The sequence below is a fragment of the Leptopilina heterotoma genome, unplaced genomic scaffold (genome assembly GCF_015476425.1).
Source record: "Leptopilina heterotoma isolate Lh14 unplaced genomic scaffold, ASM1547642v1 Lhet_191, whole genome shotgun sequence".
NCBI lineage: Eukaryota > Metazoa > Arthropoda > Insecta > Hymenoptera > Figitidae > Leptopilina > Leptopilina heterotoma.
The window spans coordinates 1,751,177-1,774,478 of NW_025110910.1; the positions used below are offsets into that span (position 1 = coordinate 1,751,177).

Genomic DNA, 23,302 nt, shown 5'->3' on the forward strand with positions numbered 1-23,302 from the left:
ACACAGAATTCAAACGTATACAAATCGTAAACAAATTCTGGAAATATCCAAATAAATAAACAGATGACATTGATGATAAAAATTATATAGTCTAAAATGATTAACTTAATAATAATAATGATAATGCTTTTCTAATAAATGTGTTTCCTTTTTAAAAATAATTACTTTAAGTTAAAGCTGTAATAAATGTTTATTATTTATTAAAAAAGTTATTGAGCAATCTTTTTATTTATATACCTACAATAAATTTATTTCTCTTGCACTTACACCTTCTTACTCTTAACTTTTAATTGTTTTTCGATAAAGAATTTATTCCGAAAATTCTGTACATCCTCTATCAATGAAATAATATTGACTAATTTTTTTATTTTAGATAAACACAATTTTTTCTCTGAATAATATAAATCTCTGTATCCAGTAATTTTTTTAAACAAGAAGTAAATAACTTTCTGATTTGGTATTTGCCTTTGTCGTTTGATAAAAATCTGTAAATTCCAAGAACCAGTTATTCACTATTTATTTATTATTTCAAAATTTTCTACAAAATAAGTTATTTTTTATAATTTTATATCTACGTTAGTCAGCCATTAAATATTTTTTTAACAATAAAAAATATATTCAGAAATGTTATCACTAAATTATAAAACTTGGAAAATTGTCTAATATTTCATTATATTATCTATAGGTCAGGAAGGTTTGAGAGCCTAGAAACGGGAGAAAAAATTATTAACCATGCGACCTATGGACAAAGGCATCACGATTTTCTTGTAGCATATGGTGCTGACAGAAAGCCTCTGAATTTCCACCACTCAAAAATCATTTAATTTCTTCTGCAGCATCTCATAGTTGCTTATAGAAAAATTTACTTTGCATCCTCCTTAAAATCAAAATTCAATATAGAGAAGCAAGTTGATAATAATAATGAACCAAGTTATTATCCATTTGAAAATAGAAATTCCAATTCTCTTGCACGTGACACAATACAAGGTCAAGAAAAGAAAACAGTTTAGTAAACGAACGAGATAAGGGATTGGTCATGCTCCTTAAGTCATGTCAAATGTCATATCGAGTAACAATACGGAAAAAAGAATTGGAAGCCTTAGAAAGGTCGGCAGCAATCGGTAATAAATGTTTCGATTTACAAGGATGTTTTTGGCCCCAAAAAAACGGGTGAATTTGAAAAACCCCACCAGTTTGTCATTTTGTTTTTTTCAAAAAACTGTAGGGGCCAAAAGCAAGCCAAGAAAATTTAAAAAGAAAATGTTTGTAAAATATTTTTTCTGTAATTTACACCAAAAAATACATATGTATATAAAATCTTAGCTTAATTGGTCCAAGATTGTAGAAGTTTATTTTTATTTTTTTAGATTTTGTCTGGCTAAACTCGACTTTTTTCACTTCTAGCGTCTACGGAATAATAGATCAAAAACTGATCCAACGCTGATTCAAAATCAGCGATCCCAAAGACCTAAGAATAAATTATAAAACTAAAATATAAAATCAACTTTTTACTTTTAAAAGTTAAAAAGATCCTTAAAAATTTAAACAAGGTCTCTTAGATCTTGGCAGCTTGTTGCCTTTCCAAACATTGAAATTGAGGCCACCTCGAAGGCCTATTTAAATAATTATTTTGTTTGTAACGTAAAATTAAAAATTTATCGCAACATTCTTATCAGGGATAGTCACGAAATCTTCATTTCGTTTGTGTCCCATCAGAGTGTGGGGATTGGCCAATAGATCTCGCATCTACGCCAATTTCCCATATAGATCTCTCACAAGTGCAATACGGGCTAGTCTTGTAGCATATATACAAGTTCCGAATTTGCTTCCCCCGTCTAGGGCAGGTCTCCCACTACGTAGCCTTACTGATGAGTCCAAGTAGTGGGGACCGGGACGAAACGATATAAAGTGGTCTTCATACCACTCTATGGATGATATACTTTTAAATCTCCATAAGAGCAATTTAATTTAATTTAAAATTACAAAAAAATATTTTCTGAAAAATGGCAACTCGATATGTACTACTTTTTTCAAACATAACAGTCATTATCTATAAAGCCGATTATTCCAAAAATAGAATATCATTTTCGCGATAAATACCAGTAACTTGTAAGTTTCTGTTTCAGTAACATTGTAGTCAGGCTAAACTGCTGAAGAAAGTTGTGAGCATAATTAATATTTTTAAATTATATAAGTTTTTACTGACAAAGTTATTTATTAAATTGCAAACAGTTCTTTTGCATTTTGAAACAAGTAAAAGTCATCAAAGGTTTAACATGGACATTAAAGATAAATGTGCGCTCGTTACGGGTGGAGCCAGTGGAATAGGATTCAGTTGTGCTTCGGAATTATTGCGCCATGGAGCAAAGGTAAAAGTTAATAAGAATGTGTTCATATTTTAATATTCCATATTGCAATTTTTTATTATAAACAATAACAAAAATATTATTTTTTAGTGTGTGATTATCATTGATCAGAATAATGTAGCTGGACTGGAAGCAAAAGAAAAATTAAAGAATTTTGGAGATAAAAGAACAGTTTTCTTCCCTTGTGATTTAACAAATAAGGAACAGTTTTCTGGTTGGTTCAAACTTATGTACATAAAACTTTTTATATTATTTACAAATGTTAATAAAATATAAGCAGTATATACTTGATGTCAGTATTCTCTCTTTTGTGAAATTCTATGATTAAGTTTTTAAATTCTCACTTACTAGCAAGTTTTAATTTTTCAGATGTATTCAGAAAGGCAAACGAAATTTGTAAAGGTTTAGATATTGTCGTGAATAATGCTGGTATTTGTGACGAACAACATTGGGATTTAATGATTGACATCAATTTTGTAAGTCACTAAACAGATTTAATGATATTTTTGTGTGGCTGCCAAGTGGTATGCCAAAAGAAGGAAATAATATTAATTAATTAATATTTAATAAAAATATTCTACATTCAAATATGGAATACTTTTTTTAAGTTCAAATTTTTTAGTTTAAATGAATTAGATTAATGCAATCTTTTCAGAAAGCGTTAGTTCGAGGAACGTTGCTTACACTTGACTGTATGGGAAAGCACAAGGGCGGAAAGGGTGGAACTGTTGTGAATGTCGCCTCAATAGCGGGTTTAACGACGCTTGGATCTCTTCCAGTTTACTCTGGCACCAAATATGCTGTGTTTGGATTCAGTAAGGGAATTGAGGTAAGTCACTTTGCTGTTTTCGGTTACTTTTGAGCAACTATTTCTTAACCAACAGATTTTCTACAACTCCACGGGTGTACGTGTCTTAACACTCTGTCCCGGAGTGACGAAAACGAATTTGGTTGAGGAAATGAACGACAAACTTCTTGATTTTGTAGACGTGGAAGCAACTAAGAAGAGATTAGGTTCTTTGCCCTTGCAAGAGTGAGTAATTACTCTTTTTTTAATACTTCAAACATATCTTAATTTAAATTAATTTTTTAGAACTAGTGCAGTGGCTGCTGCGATGATGAAAATGATTACCACTGCCAAAAATGGTGCCACTTGGGTTATTGAAGGAGACAAACCACCGTATGAAGTTCAAATTCCACATTATTCTACTTTAAAAGTTTAGACTTAACTATATCTGTACTTTAATTCAAAATAAAATTTTCAAGTTTTCTAAACATATACTTTATGAAGATGACAAAATAAATTATACACAAGTCAAATAATTCACCACATTTTTTCGTCAATAGTCATATTGTTGCATCCAAAAAAACCATTCTTCGAATATTTTTCATTGTCATTCACAACATTTTACGGGTAAGTAATTTTTTTGTGGATTGAAGAAATCTTCCAAAGTCTGGTGATTTAAAAGGTTTAAAACGGAAAAAATATCAGTCTTTTGGTTTTTTAACCATCGCGGACTTTCTGCGAATTGTTTTGTTTGGATGATGGTTCCGAAACATTATCATTATTGCCCAAGAATTTCCACGGATCAGCGTATTTTTCAAAATGTTCGGGTTTTTCCGTTCCTTATCACGGCGAAAGTAAACACAGTCAAAGCTCCAAATCATCAAGAAAATAACTTCTTCTCCGGCATAATTCAGGAAGTCTAGTCTTCTCTCAACTATTGATAACTTGTCGAAACAAAGTGATCCTAAAGAGCGACTAACATTTCTACACCCGTGTAAGCAGTGTATCAAAGCGTAGGCAATGAGAACGACTTCGAGGTATGAAACGTTATTGGTCATTTAAAACAGTTAAACTCTTATTTTTAAAATAAACATATTTCTAAAAGAGGTCTCCTAAACAAATAAAGGCATAGAACATTTTTATATCTAAGAGAGTCGACAACGTCCGCAAAAAGCATCCTAAGGACGCGTTTTGAGCAAGTATTCTTACTGGTGGGTAGAAGAAATAAAAATAATTGCTACGTCTTTACTAATTTAAGAGAATTTTTTGTCGAGAAAATATCTAAAATTGTGAAAAACATAAGTAAGAGAAACCCAAAATTATAATCCTGAAAATATGTCCAAAGGACCGAAATCGAATCTTCCGAAATATTAACATTCTGTCGAGATTAAATAAATGTCAACATTGCATTATGCAGCAAAAGTCAGGGGCCAAGACTTTTGATCCGATTTCAGTGTTGATGACACACAAACAACGCTTTAATTATAATCCAAATGTTTCCTACGGAGAGCCAATCATAACAAGAGAGATACTATAATTATGATGGGTATTTAATTCCTCCAGTCTGCTGTTGATATTTAGTTTGAATGTCTTTCTTTATAGCAGTGAATTTTGTGCTTCCAACAATAAATTTGGAAATTTCGAATTTAGTTCAGTCAAAATGAAAGTCGTTATTAGTATATTTATTTTTGCTCTCAGTACCTGTAAGTTCCGCAACGTCACTTAGATTAAAATGGTTTTTAGGCGATTTCAGTGATGGTAAAATACAATACATTTCAGGCATATTTGAGTGCAGCTTTTCGAAAAGCATATATGCAGTAAATCACCAACCTGGAGTCACTCTCTTAAACGTGTCGGCGGTTGAACTGAGACGGAAATGCAATTTGAAGGGGGTTGAAGTTAACGACAATTTCGAGAAATTCATGAGTTCCTACCTGTCGCGGACTACTGACATTCACAGCGAAATTCCAGGCAAGATGAAAAAAGGAAATCGCACGAAAGATTACGACAATGCATTTCATGATTTTTACTACATGGATCCGAATTTGCGACGAGTAATGAAAAAACTGACCGACGTGGTGCTGTTGTGTCTGGATGAAGAAGATATCGACGAAGAGAGCAAGCAGATAATGATAAATTCTGCCTTGGAAAAAGTCAGCGTTGCTGGAAAGTACGGTACGTTTAGATTTTAGAAAAAGCACGAAATATTGCAGTGTTATAAACATGTTTATTTCGATTTTAAACTCGAATGACAAGATAAATATTTTACAAAACTCAAATGAAAAGAAAGTTTAAAATAAATGTTCACTATCAGTGCAGTTAAATGATAAATTTAAATTGTTTATTAGTAACAATTGCCATGTCAGACGGTGAGTGTTTCGATGATGCAGGATGGGCAGCATTTAGATTCTGTACAACAACCTCTGACCCCAAAGGCTCGCCTTTTATTCCACTTCCGCTTATTTACAGTCACGAGGAGTGCATGTAATTAATTCTCTTTTTTTTAAATCCCCACTTGTGTTGTTCTCTATTATCTTTCACGTCTATAGATGCGATTACAAATTGTCTTTCTTGTAAATTAAAATTTCAAATTTTTATCAAATTAACCATAACTAATTAAAGTTTATCCTTTTCTTGCGATAGAAATAATATTTTGCGTTTAACGTTTTTGCAGGAACATATTTAAGACTCAAGAGTGTTACATAAATTCGGTTAAGAATTGCAAAGAATCGACGAAAACAGCGATGCACACAACTGTTAATGGAATGAGGGACTACATAAGATGTGATGGATTCTCTCATCTCACACAGACTGCAATAATTACAGACAGTCAGTAAATTACAAATAATTGTTTTTGTACAAATTTTGAGCCGTATTTATTTTTATTTAATACTGAAAAAATTCTCAAAGTGTTTCTTGTTGTTTCAAAATTTTCTTCTGCAAGCTTTCTATGGAAAATTGAGTCTTTATTCTTGTACGAATTCTTCTTTCTGAATCTGAATAAGTAAAGTCTTGCTCGTAAGAAAATAAGCGCATATTCTCTTATTTTAAGTGTATATGCACTTTTTTGTTATGATTCAAAACTCATAAACAAGTGCATATGCACTTATTCAGGTTTTGAGAGTTGATGTTGATATGTGGAATGCTGTGAGGGTGCTGACGTGCCGATAACTTTTATCGACATTAAATTAATTCATAAGTCTGATCGGAACTGTCTGATTCATAAAGACAATGTTGTGTGAATTTTCGACCTTTGACACAAGTTTCCCTCACTGGAGATTGATATAAGAAATTTTTTATTTGCAAGATGTATGGAATATTATATGGTTTCAAGAAATGTTTATCAAACTTCCCTTACTATATCTACTTACAGAATGAATTATTCAGTGGAAATTTGTCAAGAACAAGTATATAAAGTTGATAGTTTTTATTCGCGGCCTTTCACAAGACAAAAAAAAGGTCTGCAGATTCTCTGCATTTTTACACACAACTCTCATTGACAAAAAAGCCTCACCTGGAATAGTTCAAGTCTTAACTGAAACCACTAAAGATTTCTCTAATATAGTGAAATTTGTAGCTGTTCCAGGTGAAGATTTATTTTCGAGATAAATATTTCCTTTGAGGTTCAAAGCATTTATGGGTACAACCGATGCACCCAAGTTTTTCTGTAATTTCACTGATTCCTATAACAATTTATGGTTTAAAGTTGTACGTGTGCTTTATTTCTCTTGATCCAATGAACGATGAATGAGAGTTGAAATTTGAAATAATTTAACAATTCTTTAACAAATGTCATATAGTACATCATCTCTACTTATATCACAGAATATATGTAAAGTGATTGTAAATTCCACGCAACTAACTAATTAATAAACAAACTTGAGATACTTTAGGCATTACATATCATTTTTTCACCTTGCCTATTTTTAAACGACGCTACTTTTAAAAACCAAACGTAAGCTGAAGAGAATAATAATGAGGCAAAAATTTATGTCAAATGAATAATAGTAGTAAATAAGAAAAGAGAAGTTATTGCTCAGATCCGGCAATCATGAACCACTCAAGCCGTGTTTGTCTGTATTATATTTAATAGAGGCACCTAGAATTCTTTCACAGCTAGCCACCAAGTTTATTTCTATCCCGAGTGTCGCATTCAAATCACCAAAATGCTCAACAACTTTCTTTTAACTTTAACCGTTTGTTGTAAGTTTTCATTTATTAATCATTTCGTTTTCTACAATAAATTGTGAAACATTTCTTTCAATTTTGAAAAAAGATTAAAGCACATTTAAATTGCTCTAGATTTTGCTGCGAGTATTTCAGCAGAGGTGTGGAAAACGAACAAAAATGGAAAAAGTCCTCATGTCTTTCTTGAAATGGAGTTCGATGAGTTGAATAAGGAGTGCAAAGCGAAGCAAAAGAGTGTGATTGATAAAAGAGTTTTCGAACCATATTTTAAACTCTACCAGCCAATGCAGGAAGAAATCGCGAAGAAGGTCAAAGCCGATTCAAAGGCAAACATTGACAACATAATCATGGAGGAGTGTCTCACACATCCCGAGTTGAAAAAGCAGATTGCAAATATTACCGATACATTAGAGCTTTGCTTGGCAGAGGCGGATCGTCTGGAGAAAACTGTGAAGGACAAGTTGATTCAGGAAGTCTTGGAAATCAAGTGTGCTAATTTGAAGAAAGGTACTTGCTTTATAGTTAAACATCAACAAATTTTAAAGTAATTTTAAAGTAATTTCGGTCTTGTCTTAATATTTGCCCGAGTATTTCAATTTGTCACAAAATTCCATCTCAATATACTTGATTCAAAATATAGAACTTTGTTATTAAATAAAGTGGATTAAAAAATTTACTTCAAATTTAAAACATTGCGACATTTTAAGTAATTAAATAAAATTCTTTAGCCATAATTATTCGTTCGGAGGAAAAATGTATGAAGAAATGGCCATCAGCGTGTCTTGAACATTTGATGAAAATTCAAGAACTCCTAATTCCCGTTCCTGTTAAAAACTATCGTGATGTGTGTTTGTAAGTGCATTATTCTCATATTTTCCAAAGTAATTTTCAAACTATTTTTACGATCTTTTTTATTTATTTTTTTTTCGAAGAGTATGATTCAAAAATTGACTTTGATATATTTTCTTTTTTACTTTCAGAGAAATTCAGAAACTAGATCAATGTGAAACGGCCATGAACGGGTGTAAAGAGGAAACAAGAAAAGCTTTAAAATCGCTTGTGTCTGACGAAATGGTATTCTCTGATTGTGTAAAATAAATTTTTAATTATTTTAAATAATACTTACAGTTTACAATACTTTAATAATACTTTAATAATACTTTAATATTTAATAATACTTTAATTTAATACAGTTTACGTATACTGATATTTAAAAAAAAAATAAAGTTGGCAAAGAAAATTTCTTAATACATTGTTGAATACATTTAACACATGCTTTCTCTCCTTCTGTCTTTCTTTATACATACAATGCTTATCAAAACCAAAAGCAAAAAAGAAATGAAAATTTTAATTATTCAGGGCTCAAAACAGTGAAAGCATTTAAAAATACGGACTTTACGGACCAAAAATAAAAAATTACGAACCATTTACGAACAAAAATATAACCAATCCGAGTTAAATAAGAGAACATTTTACTTAAAACTATAAATTAGATTTTTCATAACTATAAAACATGATCAAGTAATAAAATCATTATCAATTCAATTAAGTATTTAAATACAACACAATTTTATTGAATAATTGCATGTTTCTTAAAACGTAGGTGTGTGATACGAATACTAGAAATGGAATGTCTTTTGAATTGAAAAATTTAAATATTATTTTCCCACTGACCATATGTCATAGAAATCGTGCTGATTTTCATTTTCTCTCTTCAAATCACTTTTACGATGTTTAAAAGTCAAATGTCTTCAAATTTGTTGATCAGAAAGTTGTTACTAAATTACAATAAAAATTTCTTTTCATAATTTTTTTTATTAATAAATTAAGGACATTTTCGGGCAATTAAAATATTATTCACACTAATAAACTTTAATAGAAATTTTAATTAATAGCATTTTGATAAACCCATTGCAGTAGTATGAAATGGATATTTTCTAATTTATTATTAATCAAGTAATTTCAACTTATAGAAGAATTATTTAAATAACTAAACTCGTTTGACATTTTGAATATTCACTAAGCAATAAATGTATTATTTTATGTCTGTTAAATAGTATAAGATTATAAAGAAATAAATATGAAATTCCCTGAAAATGACGAATTGCAAACGTCGAATTGATTTTACGAGTAAAAGATATATTTACGGTTTAGAAGAATGAAGTAAAAGCAAAATATTTCAATATGCCAATCGCATGTAAGCGCTTCCTTTTCATCTGACATGCAGAACGAAAGTATATCTCCTCTTGTCATACCAAATCACTTGAGAAAAAGAAACTACTTATTGGCATAATTGACGTAAATAATTCAACAAGCCACTTTGTCAACGATTTTTACGCTCGTTCGAAAATCTGGAGATGATGAATGAATTCTTTTTTTGCGAATTTTTAAGCAAAACACAATCAGTTATTAATAGGATTTTGCCAAAATATGCAACATTTCTACATGCTAAATTTGGAGAAATGTTGGTTTCGAATGTATTTTTAAAACTATTTCCTTGTCCATCGATAGGTATAGAGATAGTTCGTGATCCTTAAATGTCGGCGTAGTATAAAAATGCAAATTCAACCTAGTTCTAGTCGCGCCTTCTTCATCGTGAGGCTGCAGGTGTACGTATACTTACCGCGTTGAATCCAAAACTTTGATCTCAAGTGGGTCACAAATTCAGAAGAGAAAGAGAGAGACATAAATTTTTATCGCCTATTTATTGCCAAAAATGGTTAGACTGGTATGCATTTAATTGTCATACATTTCATATCTGCAACTACTATTCCAGTGTTATTTAGAAATGTATTTTTAAGGTATTTTTTCCTAAATTTCTGGCGTCGTGGTGGGTCAAATAAGGACCCAATTATGAGTGCTTCCGATATTTCTGCGAAATGTGTTTTCAGGTCATCCTGTGAAACCCTTCTTTTAGCCAATTCGTTTGAGAATATCATCGGTTCTAAAAGTACATTATATGCGAGGAACAGGCTCAGATTTACAATTTTACGATTTAAAAATTGAAACTTTGGTTTTTGTCCGTATTAACTAATAGCTATAAAATGTGCGAAAATCAAAGGAATCTTGAAAAGAGCCGGGAGAAAGTTGCCTTTTAATTTTTACTAAAACAGATACAGCATCAGCTATAAATGGAACCTATCAGAGTTGAACTTTGAAGAACAAAATCCTAATAGAATTAAGGAGCCTTAGAGACTTTGTGGAAGAACTGGGGACAAAGGAAAACCACCAACGCCAAACAAGAGAAAGTCGTAATAAAGCAAGAAATAGCAGAGGCGAAGACAATGCAAAAAAAGCATCCCAAAATTCCCAAACTGCTTCTATACTTCAGAAGTTGGGGAAAATAAATCAGAGTAGAAGAAAGGGGAGAAAAATTTTCCGAATAAGGTATCTGCAACTAAAGTACATATCTACAAAAATTTTAATTAATTCGTGTCTTTTCTCAAAACCCAAGAATTAATTTTAATTTTTTTAGATATACTTTGGTTGAAGATGTTACTTTTATTGAATATCTAGAAACTTGAGAAAAAATAAATAAGTTTCATACAGTACATTTTTTACTTCCAAAAAGTACTAGAGAAAAACGTGCTTCTGCTTCTGAAAAAGTGCACGCAGTTTGCGAGGCGATAAGAAGCAAAAAAGGGCGAGAAGTTTCTTAAAATTGGAGTTGAAAACTTAGTGGGGATACAGTTTTCTTTTTAAAATGACCTATTTTTTCTCTCCCTAAATCAAAACGAGATTAATAGAGTTGAATTAAAGTATTAAACTCATTATTACGAAACTAAGAATCTCGAATTCCCGCCTTTGTGTGAGATTTCCCTACGAGACAATGCACTTCCTCATGCCTCTTTCATTGGATCAAGGCCGATAAATGAAAGCGTAATCTGCCTCATAAGTCGAGTGAGAACGAGGCCCGAAATCTGACTTTGCAAAGGAGAGAAAAGAAAAGTGGGCCTACGCCGGACTCGAGGGATTGGGGGAAGATTCACCGCCTCTCTGATTGGCCGTGAACTTGAAGGGGCCCATACGCATATATCTGCCTGACGCGAGCGCATCAAGTTTACTCTTTACTATTTCTCAGGCCGGAAGAACGAATCGAATCGAGAGCCAGGTGTAAACATTGTGCGGTCTCGCGCTCTGACTCCGACTTGATAAGATTTTCCGTTTAGAAGTTTATTTTTCAAATTACGCATCATGAAGTTGAGATTGTGCGCACTTTTGGGGATTTGCCTGCTGATTGGTTCTGTCATTGCGAATTCGGTCGAGGAGGAGTCGGGAATTTTGGAGTGCATTCTCAAGGCCAACAGCGCTTCCTGTGCGAGGAAGAAGATAGCGGAGGAAATCGACAAAATCGAGTTGGACGTTTCCGGAAAGAAAAGTGATGTACCAATGAGTGTGGTCCTCGAGGAGACCGGAAATTTCGTCGCAGAGACGCTGAATAATCTTTTCGGAACTGATAACGCCGAAAATGCTCAAGAGGATGATTCGGAAAGTCGAGGCATGAGTACGTTACAAAACTCCATCTATCATACTATTTCATACATTTTATGTACTATTTGAAACTGATTAAAATTTTCTTTAATTAATCCCTCACATAAACTTTTATTAAAATATAATTACGAAAATTGTTTGATAAATTTTAAAAAACTAGCAACTAAAATCACTTTTTGATATATGTAATTTAAATTAATGTATGCACAAGAATTGGAATTTTAAGCCATTTCGGGGAAAATTATGATTAACTTTCTTTTTATTTCAAAATTAGTGAATTAAAAGTCAAGAATTTTCAAATGATTAGCATTGAATATTTACAGGAAAATTTATGCATTCTGAGAAAAAGTACCCCAAAAATGTAGCTATATATTATTTATACCAAAGACATTTTTTACAATCAAAATATATTTTAGAGCCAATCAATGAATGGATTATTTTAAAATTCAAATAAAAAAGAAAATAAAATGAAAAAGCCGGTTTTTTAGGAAACTTAAAAGTTGAATTAAAAGCAAGTTGAAATACTTTCTTTTCCATGCCGTTAGTCGATCAATTAACTGGGCCGCTGAACAAGTAAAATTGGCCCTCCTGCTTGGTATGCGTCCAAATTATAAGACAACACCGTTGACATTGCATTATAATTTTTTTTCCTTCAAAAATGATGCGGAAATTTTTATAGTTTTACTTCAAAAATTCATTTTCACTTTACATCTGAGAAAAAATTTATTCGATTCAAATAATCGTCTGTTATCAAATAAATATCGAATAATTTTTATTTAATTCAAATAAATATTTTAATAAATCAAATATTTTATTTAAAGATTTTAATTAGCTCATATAAATTATATTTGAATCAATAATTTCAGTATTTGAAGCAAATATCATTTAATTGATTCAAATAAAAATTATTTGATACAAATAAATATTTATTTGATAATAGACAAGTAATCTTTTATTTAAATCAAATGAATTGTTTTCAATGTAATGTAATAATGGCATATTGGATCCCTAAAGAAACCCTTTAGAATTTCTGTCTGACCATAAAATGTCACACCTCCTTCAGTCATTTCAAGCAGGGGGTAATACTTGTATAACATTACCTGTCATTAAATATTTACTTGAATCAAATAATTTTTATTTAAAGCAATTAAATGGCATTTGCGTCAAATATTGCAATTATTGGTTCGAATACCATTTAATTGATTTAAATAAAAATTATTTGATTCAAGTAAATATTTAATTGATAATAGATAATAAGTAATGGATTATTAGAACAGAGTCCTTTAAATTGAAATTTTTTTAAATAATCCTAAATTTTTGAATATAAAAGGAAAAAGTTTGGTACGCATGTGAATTTTTATTTGGAGATTAGAGAAAAATGAAGCCCATTTATACAATTTTGAATAGATTTTAAAGGGAAAAATGAACTTTTCAAAACTTTTTTGTCGCATTTATTCATCCTAGAAAATTGAAATTAGTAGATTTGAGAAATTTGAGTATCACTTAGAGAAAGTTGAAGAAATATCAAGGGTTATTTATAAGCAATTAAATAAAACATTAGTTAGATAATAAATTAAAATTAAAAAAGATGGTTGATTTTTAGCTCGTTATCTTACTTTTTAATTAGACTTAATTGTTGTGGTTTTTCTTACTTTTCTTTGCAATAATTTATAAAATATTTCAAAACTTGAAAATGAAAACTGTATAAGCTATTCATCTACCGCGTTAATTAGCGTTAATAAACTTTCTTCTGTGATATGAAAACGTTTGTCATCGCACTACGTGTTGGTATAGTCAGTCGAATAAATTATCAGAAGATTATAAATTTTGTGATTTTATCGTCAACTTAACAGGGACTTAATTAATAAACATGTCAATGAATTCAGTTATCTGATCTTTTAATTAAATGACATTGTAAGTATTTTGTGAAAAATAATCGATTTTCAAAGAAATGGATTGCTTCAGCTATAAAAAATAGTGTAATTATTGATTGGTTAAACAATCAACTATTCTCCCGCATAAAGTACGCTGTTTATATGGTGGAGATGAACTATTTTTAAAATAGCAATTCATTTTATACTTTCTTGAATAATGTCTTGATAGATTTCGCAATAAAATTTCTCTGCATAATGAATTTCTAGTCGTGTATAATGTCTCGATAAATAATACTTCTTTTCTAAAATTAATCAATCCAGGTGTATTTCTTTGGGACCGCATATAAAATTTTGGAAAGTCAATGAATCTTTTTTTAAATAATAATGGAATGCAGTCACGTAAAAGTATCTAAAGTAGGTGAAGATTCTTGAGTGAAATTTTATTTGGTATTGCTATCGAATAATGTATATATACGTTGGTGTCGTATTCAAATTGTGTTTTCATGTCACATGCGGTTTAATGTATTTGAATAGGTCACTACAAATTCGCATAACGGTTATAACAACTTTTGTTCGTTCAACATTTTTTTCTTAATATCTAGCCGAACAGAATAAGCTCTTAAAAATTCCGCAAAAAAACCTGCATTTTAAAATTTAAACAATACAAATCTGTAGTTTTATTTCTGTTTTGTGCTAAACTAAAATGAATGCATTCATTTCAGTTCCTAGGTTAGAAATAGAAATATTTTTCCAATTTTGCCATTTCAGCTCAAATTCTTATTTTTAATATTTTCGCTTTTATACTGTCGAGAAATTCTTTTACTATTTTGGGCCTTACATTATTTTAATTCAATTGAAGCTTCCCCTAGGTATCGGGTTAAACGTGTGACGAATGTAGATCTGACTAATATAAAAAGAACAGTAAGCTTCGGGCCATACGTGGAATATCTTTTGTGTTACTTATAAACTTGTATTTTTACTTTCTCGCTTTATACATTATTATTAAATGTGTAATAAAATTATTAAAATGTAATTTTTATTATATATTAATAATATTATGAAATATTGGGAACAGTTGATAATAAAACCTAATTAGAGTATTTGCTATAATAATTTTGCGGTTTTATGAATGGAGATTGACATTGATTTTGAGTCAATCGCGAGTTAAAAAACGAGTTACGTCAGTAGTGGGAAAAATGAGAAAATAACACCTATTGCTGCTCCTATCGTCTCGTCAAGTAGACTCAGAATGAAAGTATATATTTAACCAATATTTACTTTCTTATTTCTTGCGTAAAGAAAACTATCACTGCATAATGTTCAGTACTTAAATACATTAAATAATCTTCACTGCATGGGAAATTGCTATTTATTTTTCAAGTACATTTGTAGCCAAAATTTATCATTTTATTTTAACAAAGAAAATAAATCATTTTTATAGATTGTCATAAATTTCAAAAATACATAGATGAGAATTTTATTTTATTTTTATAATGACTGAACAATTGACTAGCATATAATAAGTTATAGGTTATTATTATAAAGTTTTATATTAATTGAAATTAGTATTCAACTACAGAACAATACTAATTAGCGCAAAGTAAGTCTATAATTTTTGTAAAAAGATTCTGCACAAATCTGCATTGATCTAATACTAAAGAAATTCCGCATTATTCTCCTCGTAACAGAAGTTGGATTTAGGCATTGAATTTTTCAGTTAATCATAAAGTAACTGAGTTACAGTCTTCTTTAAAATTTCGTCTAATTAAAGAATAATAAAAAAGGAAATTAACTGCTGAAAACTAGACGTAAATGGACTCGAAGTGGATAGTTGAGTGGACGCTACAACGAATTTCATCTCGTTGATGACGAAGATGCGCGGAAGTATAAAAATGAGCGTGTCTTGTTCCATTTTCCGAAAGTCCATTCGGTACACTTACTCCTTATTCCATAATAAAATGCAACAAAGTAAGTCGACGAACGAAAAGTGACGGGGAAGGTACTTTACGACTCATAAGTTCTCCCGGCCAGCTGTACGCACAAGTTCTAGGTCATTGAAAATTACTCCATAAAAGTTCACAACGTTTTTTCTCTTATTCTTAAATATTCATTAGCAATTGTTTATATATTCAAATCTATTAATCTCTCAAAAGAATTAGCACTTGGTGCTGTAGGAAACAACTTTTTAGACAAGAAACGCGGACTTGATTTACTCGCCATCCTCCCACTCGGTATTAGATGTAAAACGAGTTTCCTACCAACATTTTTTTGACTACTCGAAAACTATCAGTAAAAATTATTTGTACATTTCGTCCTGTAATATAAAGTCTGAAAGTGTGTTATGTGTCAAGATTAGCATAATTTTCGGTAAAACTTTCTACCTGGGAAAATTTGTTTTAATATGCATTACACGTATATCTTAATTTTATTGAGTGAGTTCACACAATTCATGTGGAGGTGATGAATAACTCAATAACATTGAACTGAGTGAATTATCTTCAAGTCTATTAAATTAATTTTACGGTGCAGTTATTATTTACTATACAATAGAAATGAGAATATATTTTCCAGTGGCCTTTGACTTCTGAACGGGGCATTCCTCGGCAATGAATATTTATGAAAAATTCTCTTTAAATAAGTGGATTAAGAGGGTGACTTTCGCTTAATCTTGGTATAAGCGAAATTCAAAAACATGTCGATTTCTATTGACTCGATTCTTTTAATTACAACCAGGTTTGTAACAAGAGTTACACTGGTAATTTTATTGTATTTAGAAATATTATTGGGAGGAATACTCGAGGATCCTACTTTCATTGTCGCCCTTACTTCCACTCGTAATTGTTCGACCTCCGACACCGCTTTCGCATTCTTTCAGGGGTCGAGGTTATCGGCAACTCTTAACCGTATTTTATCTTCCCGTCTCTTTCTACCGTCAGCTTGGATTTATATTTACCTTCATCTTAGTGTTAGGCACTGTTTTTTGAGACATTCTTGTCTTTTTTTGAGGACCAACCTTCACTTTCTGCGGATTAAATGATTAAAAAATTTAAATTACACGACTAATTAAATAATGAAATTTTAAAGGAAAAAGAGTGAAATTAAGAATGAAGTTTGAAAAGAATAAGTTTCTAAAATTGGTTGTCGATTGCTAGCTCTAGAAATAATATTTTTTTTCCTTTATGTACGATGAAGAAACGACGAATGATGCTATAAAATAACACTGAATTTTATTTTCAGATGAGGGTCGCAAAAACAAACTTTTGAAGAAAAAGAAGAAACACTTTATGAAGCTGATTCCCTTGGCTTTGCTTTTAAAGTCGAAACTGAGTTTCCTGCTGCAGCTGATTTCGACACACTTGAGCATTAAATTTTTCATTGTCGCCGTTATCGGTCTAATGATCAACATTGCTCGCTTCTGGTTGGACCTGAAGAAAAGTCACCACCCTTCCAAAGTGATATATTACGAGCATGCTCAGCATCAGCATCACTACGATCACGAAGACGAACACGGAGGATATTGGGGCAGATCGATCGACGAAGCCGGACAAGATGCCGGACAGAATCTTGCCTACAAAGCTTATGCGCCCGAGTATGCGCCTGCACACTGACTTCCCACTTTACTCAGCGGACGTCAGTTTCACTTTAGTTGACAAAAGATTTATCGAAAAAAAGAGATTCCGGTATTGAGGTCATGGTATTTAATCGGACGTGTTCCTACAGCACGTGACCACTGAATAAAATGTCCATTTAAAAATTATTTTTTAAATTACATCAACATATTTTTGACACAATTTGTTGATAATCTAAATGACTACTTTCTGACATTTGTATATTTAAAATCAAAAAATCGCGATCCACCGTTTAATAGCTAGAAATTTACTTCATTTTTAAAATGAATTTAACTAATTTAGAAAAATAGTAGGTAAATATTTTTCTAAATATTCTCAACACCATTTTTATTTTTACTATTTATTTATTTATTTATTTATTTTATTTTAGATTACAAGCTCGAGAGAATTTTTAGAAAAATTGAAATTTTAAAACAGTTATTATATTATTTACTCTTCTTGACCATGACGAATAAGTTAAAATTTATACTTTCTTATGCAGTGACTTTTGTAAAATTTACAATAAAAAACAGTTATTTTTTTTAATAACAATAGAGATATTGCAGAAGAAAAGATAAATTTATGAATAGTTTTGCAATAGGTAGAATGGAGAAAAAACTTTATTCCGTTACTATTTAATTACACATATTAATCATTTACAGAGAAAAGCAATCATTTTTATAATTATTGAACTGTTAACATTTAGTTGAATTTTATTTAATTTTTTAAATTTATTTATTTATTTAATTTCAAGTTGTAAAATAAATCTTATGTGTTTTCAAATAATTCATTTATCTCGCACATGTATTTAAAAAAAACTCTAAAATGTACTTTAGTCAGGCATTAATTTAAGAATTTTAGAATATTTCCTTTTTTTATTGAAAGGTATTTAAATTCAACATTCAAACCAAAGGGTATTTTTGTTTTGTCTGTATAAAATAGTAACGAGAAGCCATAAAAGAATATTTAAGTTATAGAAAATTATTTTGTTAAGGACAAAGTATTTATTTGCCTCGAGATTGTGTCGTGTGTAGCTAATTTATATTTATTCCTTTTTATACAAAATCTGTAAATACTTTGACTTTAATAAAATTATATCTGCCTAGAGAATACAATATTCCCATATTTTTAATTATTCCGAAGTTAATAACAACAGTAAGAAAATTTCCAAATTAAGTTGATAAAGACACAAATTTATAAATGACATGTATGTATATTGAATGATAAGAAGAAAAAGTTTATTTATAAGAAAATCACAATAAAATACCTCCTTCGACAATATTCCTTCTTAATTTTTCTGTTTTTGATTCCCGTTTTTAATATTTGTTCAATAATAGTCTGAACCTGAAAAATTAATTATCTTCAATCTCACTGCACTTGACGTGTAAAATTACTTAAAATTATTAATTAATTTTGTTTGAAACTCACAACAAACTTACTCATTATAAATTGCAGCACAAATATTTGTAACAAACTCCCTAAGGATTTCGGCTTTCTTTTCATCATCAAAAGCTATTTTTAAGCAAACTTGCACATTGTCAGTTAGGTTTTGTGACAAAAATTTTATATTTTTATCCACGTCACAAAATTGATTAACTAAAGAGTTCAATTCATTTTCTGAGCAATTATTTCTTAATTGCTGTCGTATTGTAAAACCAACTTTATCATTTTCATTAAGTAAAACTTGTCTTGCTATTAATACATCATTCGCTTCTTTAGGATCACATTTTATTAAAATTGAATCTGCATTAAATCCAAATTGTCGTTTAAATATAAAATCCACTGGGGTTTCACAATAAGTTTTCCCCAAAATATCTGAAAAAATTAATCAACATTTTTAAATCAAATTAAAAAAAGGTAAAAATTAATTTTTCTAAATTTCGGTACTTTCACAATGTATGTTGTATGTATGATCAATATTTAAATTCTCCTTATATAATTATTAATTAATTAAAATATATGCAAGAAAGAATAATTTTAATATAAAAACTTACTGGCAAAAAGTAAAATAAGCAGCAAATACATTTTCTTTAAACTCTGTTACAAGTTGAAAATAACTGACAAACATTAGGATTTCTTTATGCTAATAAAAAATCACAATAAAAAACAAGTCATAGCTTCCGCGAATCATTGATTTCAAAACTTTTAAAAACAAGTTTTCTTGTACTTTTTAATAATTGGAAAGTATTAAAAATCGTTGCAGATTAAATTAACACCAAAAAAATTTAAATAATCCATTTTTGTGTTATTTTTTACTACGAATGAAATTTCACTGCGTCACGTAAAATAATAAGTGTCGAAAAGTTACATGTGAAATAAAATTCCACTACTGGATAAAGATAAGAAAACGTATGGTATTTCACTAGAAAGCCATTAAAAAAATCACTTTCATTGAGAAGTGCAATATAAATTTATTTTTTCGTATAATTCTTTGAACAATGTTGAATTGCGCAAAAATTCTCTTTGGAAAACACTTGGCCACATTCATTCGTCAGAAATAATAAGATTTTAAGTTTACTGTCCATTTTTTCGCATTGTCAACAACATAGTTAGATAGGAAAAAGACGTCTGGATACACTGAAAAGTAATTAACATATTGCATTTAAATTTTAAAGGCATCAGTTTCTGATTGAGTAGACATTCAAACATTTGTACTGACCGAAGTGTAAAATTCTAACGATAATACAAAAAGTTTTCCAGCTTGTAGTTTACAAGATCGACCACTTCTGACCATCATTAACATTAACTGCTTCTGATTCTTAACTGACATATTATACCACAATGAATCGAAACTAAAAGAAAATATAATAATGTGACTTTACAAAAGCTTCAAAAAAGCATTTCACATTTTAACAACTAATGAATTTTTATATTTACACAGAATTGACTGCATCTATACTATAATTTTGTAACTTTTCTCCTGGAATGCAGCTGTATAACATCAATATCAATAGTGTAAGGGTAAAACTACAGAATAGCATACATTCATCTAATTTGTCCAGTTTTAGAATAATCTAAAAAAATGTCAAATATTTGTCAAAACTTTCTTTAATATTTAACGTTAAAAAACAGAAGCAAATAGGTGTATTGTGAACATGTAATGATCAAACAGTCACATGTTCACAAAGACACAAACATTTAAACATTTTAATAAACCAAAAAACGTGCCGGATACTGCTCAAATAAAAAATTATACGCTAATTACCATATATCCGGTTATACTCAAGGACACTATATTTATTGATATCTGCAGTAGTAACGAATTTGAAAAAGCATCATCGAGTGTATTTGCAAATCTTCCTTAAACAGAACTTAATTAATTACAACAAATCGCTTATGTAATTTATACTCTTTTGTAAATTTTCAATCTATTAAAGATTTCATCTTTTTCAATAGGTAGTAAGACAGTTGGGAATCACTCACTCAATATTTCTTTGATGAAGGGTAATGCAATTCATTGTCACATTTACAATTCTATCTTTCTCTTCTAACGAATCTTCTATTTCAAGATTACATTTGTTGTTCTGAATAATATTCTCAAGGCGGTGTCTGAAGATCAAATGGATTAAAAAAGTAAATTTGCAGAAAATAAAAATAGAAAAATAGAAAAATTAAAAATTAAAATGCAATAAAATTAAATTTTACCTAAGAATTGTAAACATACCACAAACATGTTCAGTTAATACAGCATACATCGTATCAACTGATAACATTGTTGTAATGTTTATAAATGACGCTATATACTCATGCAACAACATGTGAAAATAATAGTTTTCTTCGTTGAGAAAATAATTTGACCTATAAGTTCTTATTAAGGGTCTAGTTTCATTCAGAGGGCGAACAATGTTTAAAAGTTTTGGAGAAGCGCCGTTCACGAAATATACAACCAAATTGCAGTACAGATAAACTGAAGATAAGAGATCAATTTTTACATTTATTCAATTTACAACGGAAGAATTACTTACCTTCATATATTATGGTTAAATTTCTGCCCCTTCTAGAGAATTGTTTTAATATAAAATACTCTGTATCAGTCAATAAGGACCAATCTGATTTTACTTGTTCCAAAAGATGCTTCATCTGTCAATAAAAGCTTATAAAGCTCTTAGTATACAACGCATATTGTACATATTCTCCTTCCTTGTAGAAAATTATATAAAATAATAAGTAAAAACTTACTCGATTTGAATTTAGTAAACAATTAAAGAATCTTGCACCGCTGGCAACTCCAGTGAGCATAGGTGCAATCAGTTTTATTTTATCATCAAGCTCATCACAAGTTAGAATACCAATGAACTGTATAAACGTGAGGCAATATATTTTAAATTTATTTTACATTATATTCAATTAGTGATTTACTTTCATTTACCATTGTTAAAATCATCGTTATATTCATAAATGTGCAGAAAAGACAAATAAATATTCTCCATGTCATAGACTGATATGGCCAGAGACCAGTTGCTGACATAAAGAACTTGTTGAGACTGTAGTCAGCTTGAGCAAAAAAACTCATGGCTTAAACTAAAGAGATTAACTAAACATTTAATTCTATGAAATTTGTAAGAAAGACAAAAAGAGGGTAATGAAATTACTAAAAAGAACCTTCCTTTTGATGACTTTAATTATTCACATTCATAGAAAGTATTCAAGTGGTCTTTCTCTAAGAACTCTTGAATTAAACCCTTTCTTTTTAATTTTCTAAATCAGATATGTCCTTTTCCCTTTAATTGAATTGCCTTACTTATTTATTCCAGGAAGAAACTGAAATATTAATAAACCTAAAGGTATACTTTGTATGTAACTCTTCTGTGAATTTAAGAATGTTGCGTGTACAAAGTGGTTAGGAGGAGAGGCGAAGAACCTATAGTACTGTATCGATTAAACTCATTCAATTCTGAAATGTCGAAGAGAAAAGAACTCTTGTCATTACTTTAAGGTGACACTGTAAAAAATTAATTTCAATATTAATAAATATTAATAAATTTTATTTATTAGATGATACTAATTCTTGGAATTGCATCAAGTGAATTTAATAATAATACTTCCTGCTAACTTTCTGCAAAATCTTATGCTATTTTGAAAACGGTCTGTTTTTTTCTGAGAATAAATTAAAAGGAATAAAATATTTTATATATTACAATTATCAAGCAAAGATGATTCAGACTTAAACGTAATTATTTTATTTAATGTATTCTACAATCTTTCTACTTTTACTCTTAAACTTACTTTTAATTATACATATGTGTGCGTTCTTGACAATGCATTTTTTAAATTGCAATAAAATTTCAGATTTATTTTCTTTTCTGTATTGTCACGAGCATTGCAAAGTATGAAAAAGACGTCTGAAGACACTACGAAATTAAATAAATTCATAACACTTACAATCAAAATAATAGTAACATTAATAATTCAGAAAAAACTAATAATCTTCTAACCATTCCAAAAGATAAATTTAAGATTATGAACATCACGTGCTTCACTGTTGGAGCATGTGACATGACTAATCCGTAATATTTACTTCATATAATTTAAAATATTGTATGATTAATTTCTAATTCATTACCGAAGTATAAAACTGCAAGGACAAAACAAAAAATTTTCCAGCCTGGAGTTTACAAGATTTTTTGCTTCTAACCATCATCAGCATTAGCTGTTTTTGGTTGCTCACTGGCAAGTTGTACCATAAGGAATCAAAGCTAAAAAAATAATCAACAGTAATTTAGATGGAAACAAATGTTCAAAACTGTACTTTTAGGCTGTTTGAAAATTGTTTACACAGAATTTACTGCATCTTGACTGTAAGTTTGTAGCTTTTCCCCAGGAATACAGCTATACAAAAGTATCAATAATTGCACCAGTGTGTAAGTGCTGAATTGCAAGCATTCATCCAATTTGTTTAGTTTCATCAATATCTAAAATTTTTAGAATACTCTAATGTATATAACTAAACTACTATATAATTAATTTTAGTGTACTGTGCAGTACTTA

At 29.8% G+C, this 23,302-nt stretch overlaps 4 protein-coding genes across 4 annotated transcripts; 3 read left to right on the top strand and 1 right to left on the bottom strand.

The window, feature by feature from the left end:
* Nucleotides 1-247: 247 nt before the first annotated feature.
* LOC122500792 (odorant receptor 9a-like) lies at nucleotides 248-23,219 on the bottom strand. Its single transcript, XM_043609892.1, has 13 exons — nucleotides 23,090-23,219; nucleotides 21,684-23,010; nucleotides 21,494-21,610; nucleotides 21,280-21,394; nucleotides 20,960-21,221; nucleotides 20,738-20,863; nucleotides 20,520-20,610; nucleotides 20,192-20,328; nucleotides 19,974-20,106; nucleotides 19,309-19,891; nucleotides 18,754-19,129; nucleotides 18,582-18,658; nucleotides 248-485 (listed from the first exon to the last, which is right to left on the bottom strand). The coding sequence occupies exons 2-10, from the start codon at nucleotides 21,825-21,827 to the stop codon at nucleotides 19,829-19,831; spliced, it is 1,188 nt and encodes a 395-aa protein (XP_043465827.1). The 5' UTR covers nucleotides 21,828-23,010; nucleotides 23,090-23,219; the 3' UTR covers nucleotides 248-485; nucleotides 18,582-18,658; nucleotides 18,754-19,129; nucleotides 19,309-19,828.
* On the top strand, nucleotides 1,745-3,645 carry LOC122500796 (15-hydroxyprostaglandin dehydrogenase [NAD(+)]-like). The gene is made up of 6 exons (XM_043609897.1): nucleotides 1,745-2,369; nucleotides 2,457-2,580; nucleotides 2,736-2,842; nucleotides 3,022-3,195; nucleotides 3,251-3,399; nucleotides 3,460-3,645. Exons 1-6 carry the CDS (start codon nucleotides 2,277-2,279, stop codon nucleotides 3,587-3,589), a joined length of 777 nt encoding a protein of 258 aa, XP_043465832.1. The 5' UTR covers nucleotides 1,745-2,276; the 3' UTR covers nucleotides 3,590-3,645.
* On the top strand, nucleotides 4,658-8,460 carry LOC122500791. The gene is made up of 7 exons (XM_043609891.1): nucleotides 4,658-4,856; nucleotides 4,933-5,328; nucleotides 5,502-5,637; nucleotides 5,828-5,982; nucleotides 7,456-7,848; nucleotides 8,070-8,193; nucleotides 8,322-8,460. Exons 1-7 carry the CDS (start codon nucleotides 4,814-4,816, stop codon nucleotides 8,437-8,439), a joined length of 1,365 nt encoding a protein of 454 aa, XP_043465826.1. The 5' UTR covers nucleotides 4,658-4,813; the 3' UTR covers nucleotides 8,440-8,460.
* On the top strand, nucleotides 11,355-17,706 carry LOC122500799. Its single transcript, XM_043609900.1, has 2 exons — nucleotides 11,355-11,845; nucleotides 16,944-17,706. Exons 1-2 carry the CDS (start codon nucleotides 11,536-11,538, stop codon nucleotides 17,312-17,314), a joined length of 681 nt encoding a protein of 226 aa, XP_043465835.1. The 5' UTR covers nucleotides 11,355-11,535; the 3' UTR covers nucleotides 17,315-17,706.
* Nucleotides 23,220-23,302: the final 83 nt, after the last annotated feature.

Coding starts and splice junctions, on each gene's coding strand:
- LOC122500791 (XM_043609891.1), top strand. CDS start 4,814: ATGAAAGTCGTTATTAGTATATTTATTTTTGCTCTCAGTACCT. Junction 5,638..5,827: donor TACAGTCACGAGGAGTGCAT/GTAATTAATTCT, acceptor ACGTTTTTGCAG/GAACATATTTAAGACTCAAG. Junction 8,194..8,321: donor AACTATCGTGATGTGTGTTT/GTAAGTGCATTA, acceptor TTTTACTTTCAG/AGAAATTCAGAAACTAGATC.
- LOC122500799 (XM_043609900.1), top strand. CDS start 11,536: ATGAAGTTGAGATTGTGCGCACTTTTGGGGATTTGCCTGCTGATTGGT. Junction 11,846..16,943: donor TTCGGAAAGTCGAGGCATGA/GTACGTTACAAA, acceptor TTTTATTTTCAG/ATGAGGGTCGCAAAAACAAA.
- LOC122500792 (XM_043609892.1), bottom strand. CDS start 21,827: ATGAGTTTTTTTGCTCAAGCTGACTACAGTCTCAACAAGTTCTTTATG. Junction 20,864..20,959: donor GGTATGTTTACAATTCTTAG/GTAAAATTTAAT, acceptor TTTGATCTTCAG/ACACCGCCTTGAGAATATTA. Junction 20,611..20,737: donor CTTCATCAAAGAAATATTGA/GTGAGTGATTCC, acceptor TGTTTAAGGAAG/ATTTGCAAATACACTCGATG.
- LOC122500796 (XM_043609897.1), top strand. CDS start 2,277: ATGGACATTAAAGATAAATGTGCGCTCGTTACGGGTGGAGCCAGTGGA. Junction 2,581..2,735: donor AAATAAGGAACAGTTTTCTG/GTTGGTTCAAAC, acceptor TTAATTTTTCAG/ATGTATTCAGAAAGGCAAAC. Junction 2,843..3,021: donor TAATGATTGACATCAATTTT/GTAAGTCACTAA, acceptor CAATCTTTTCAG/AAAGCGTTAGTTCGAGGAAC.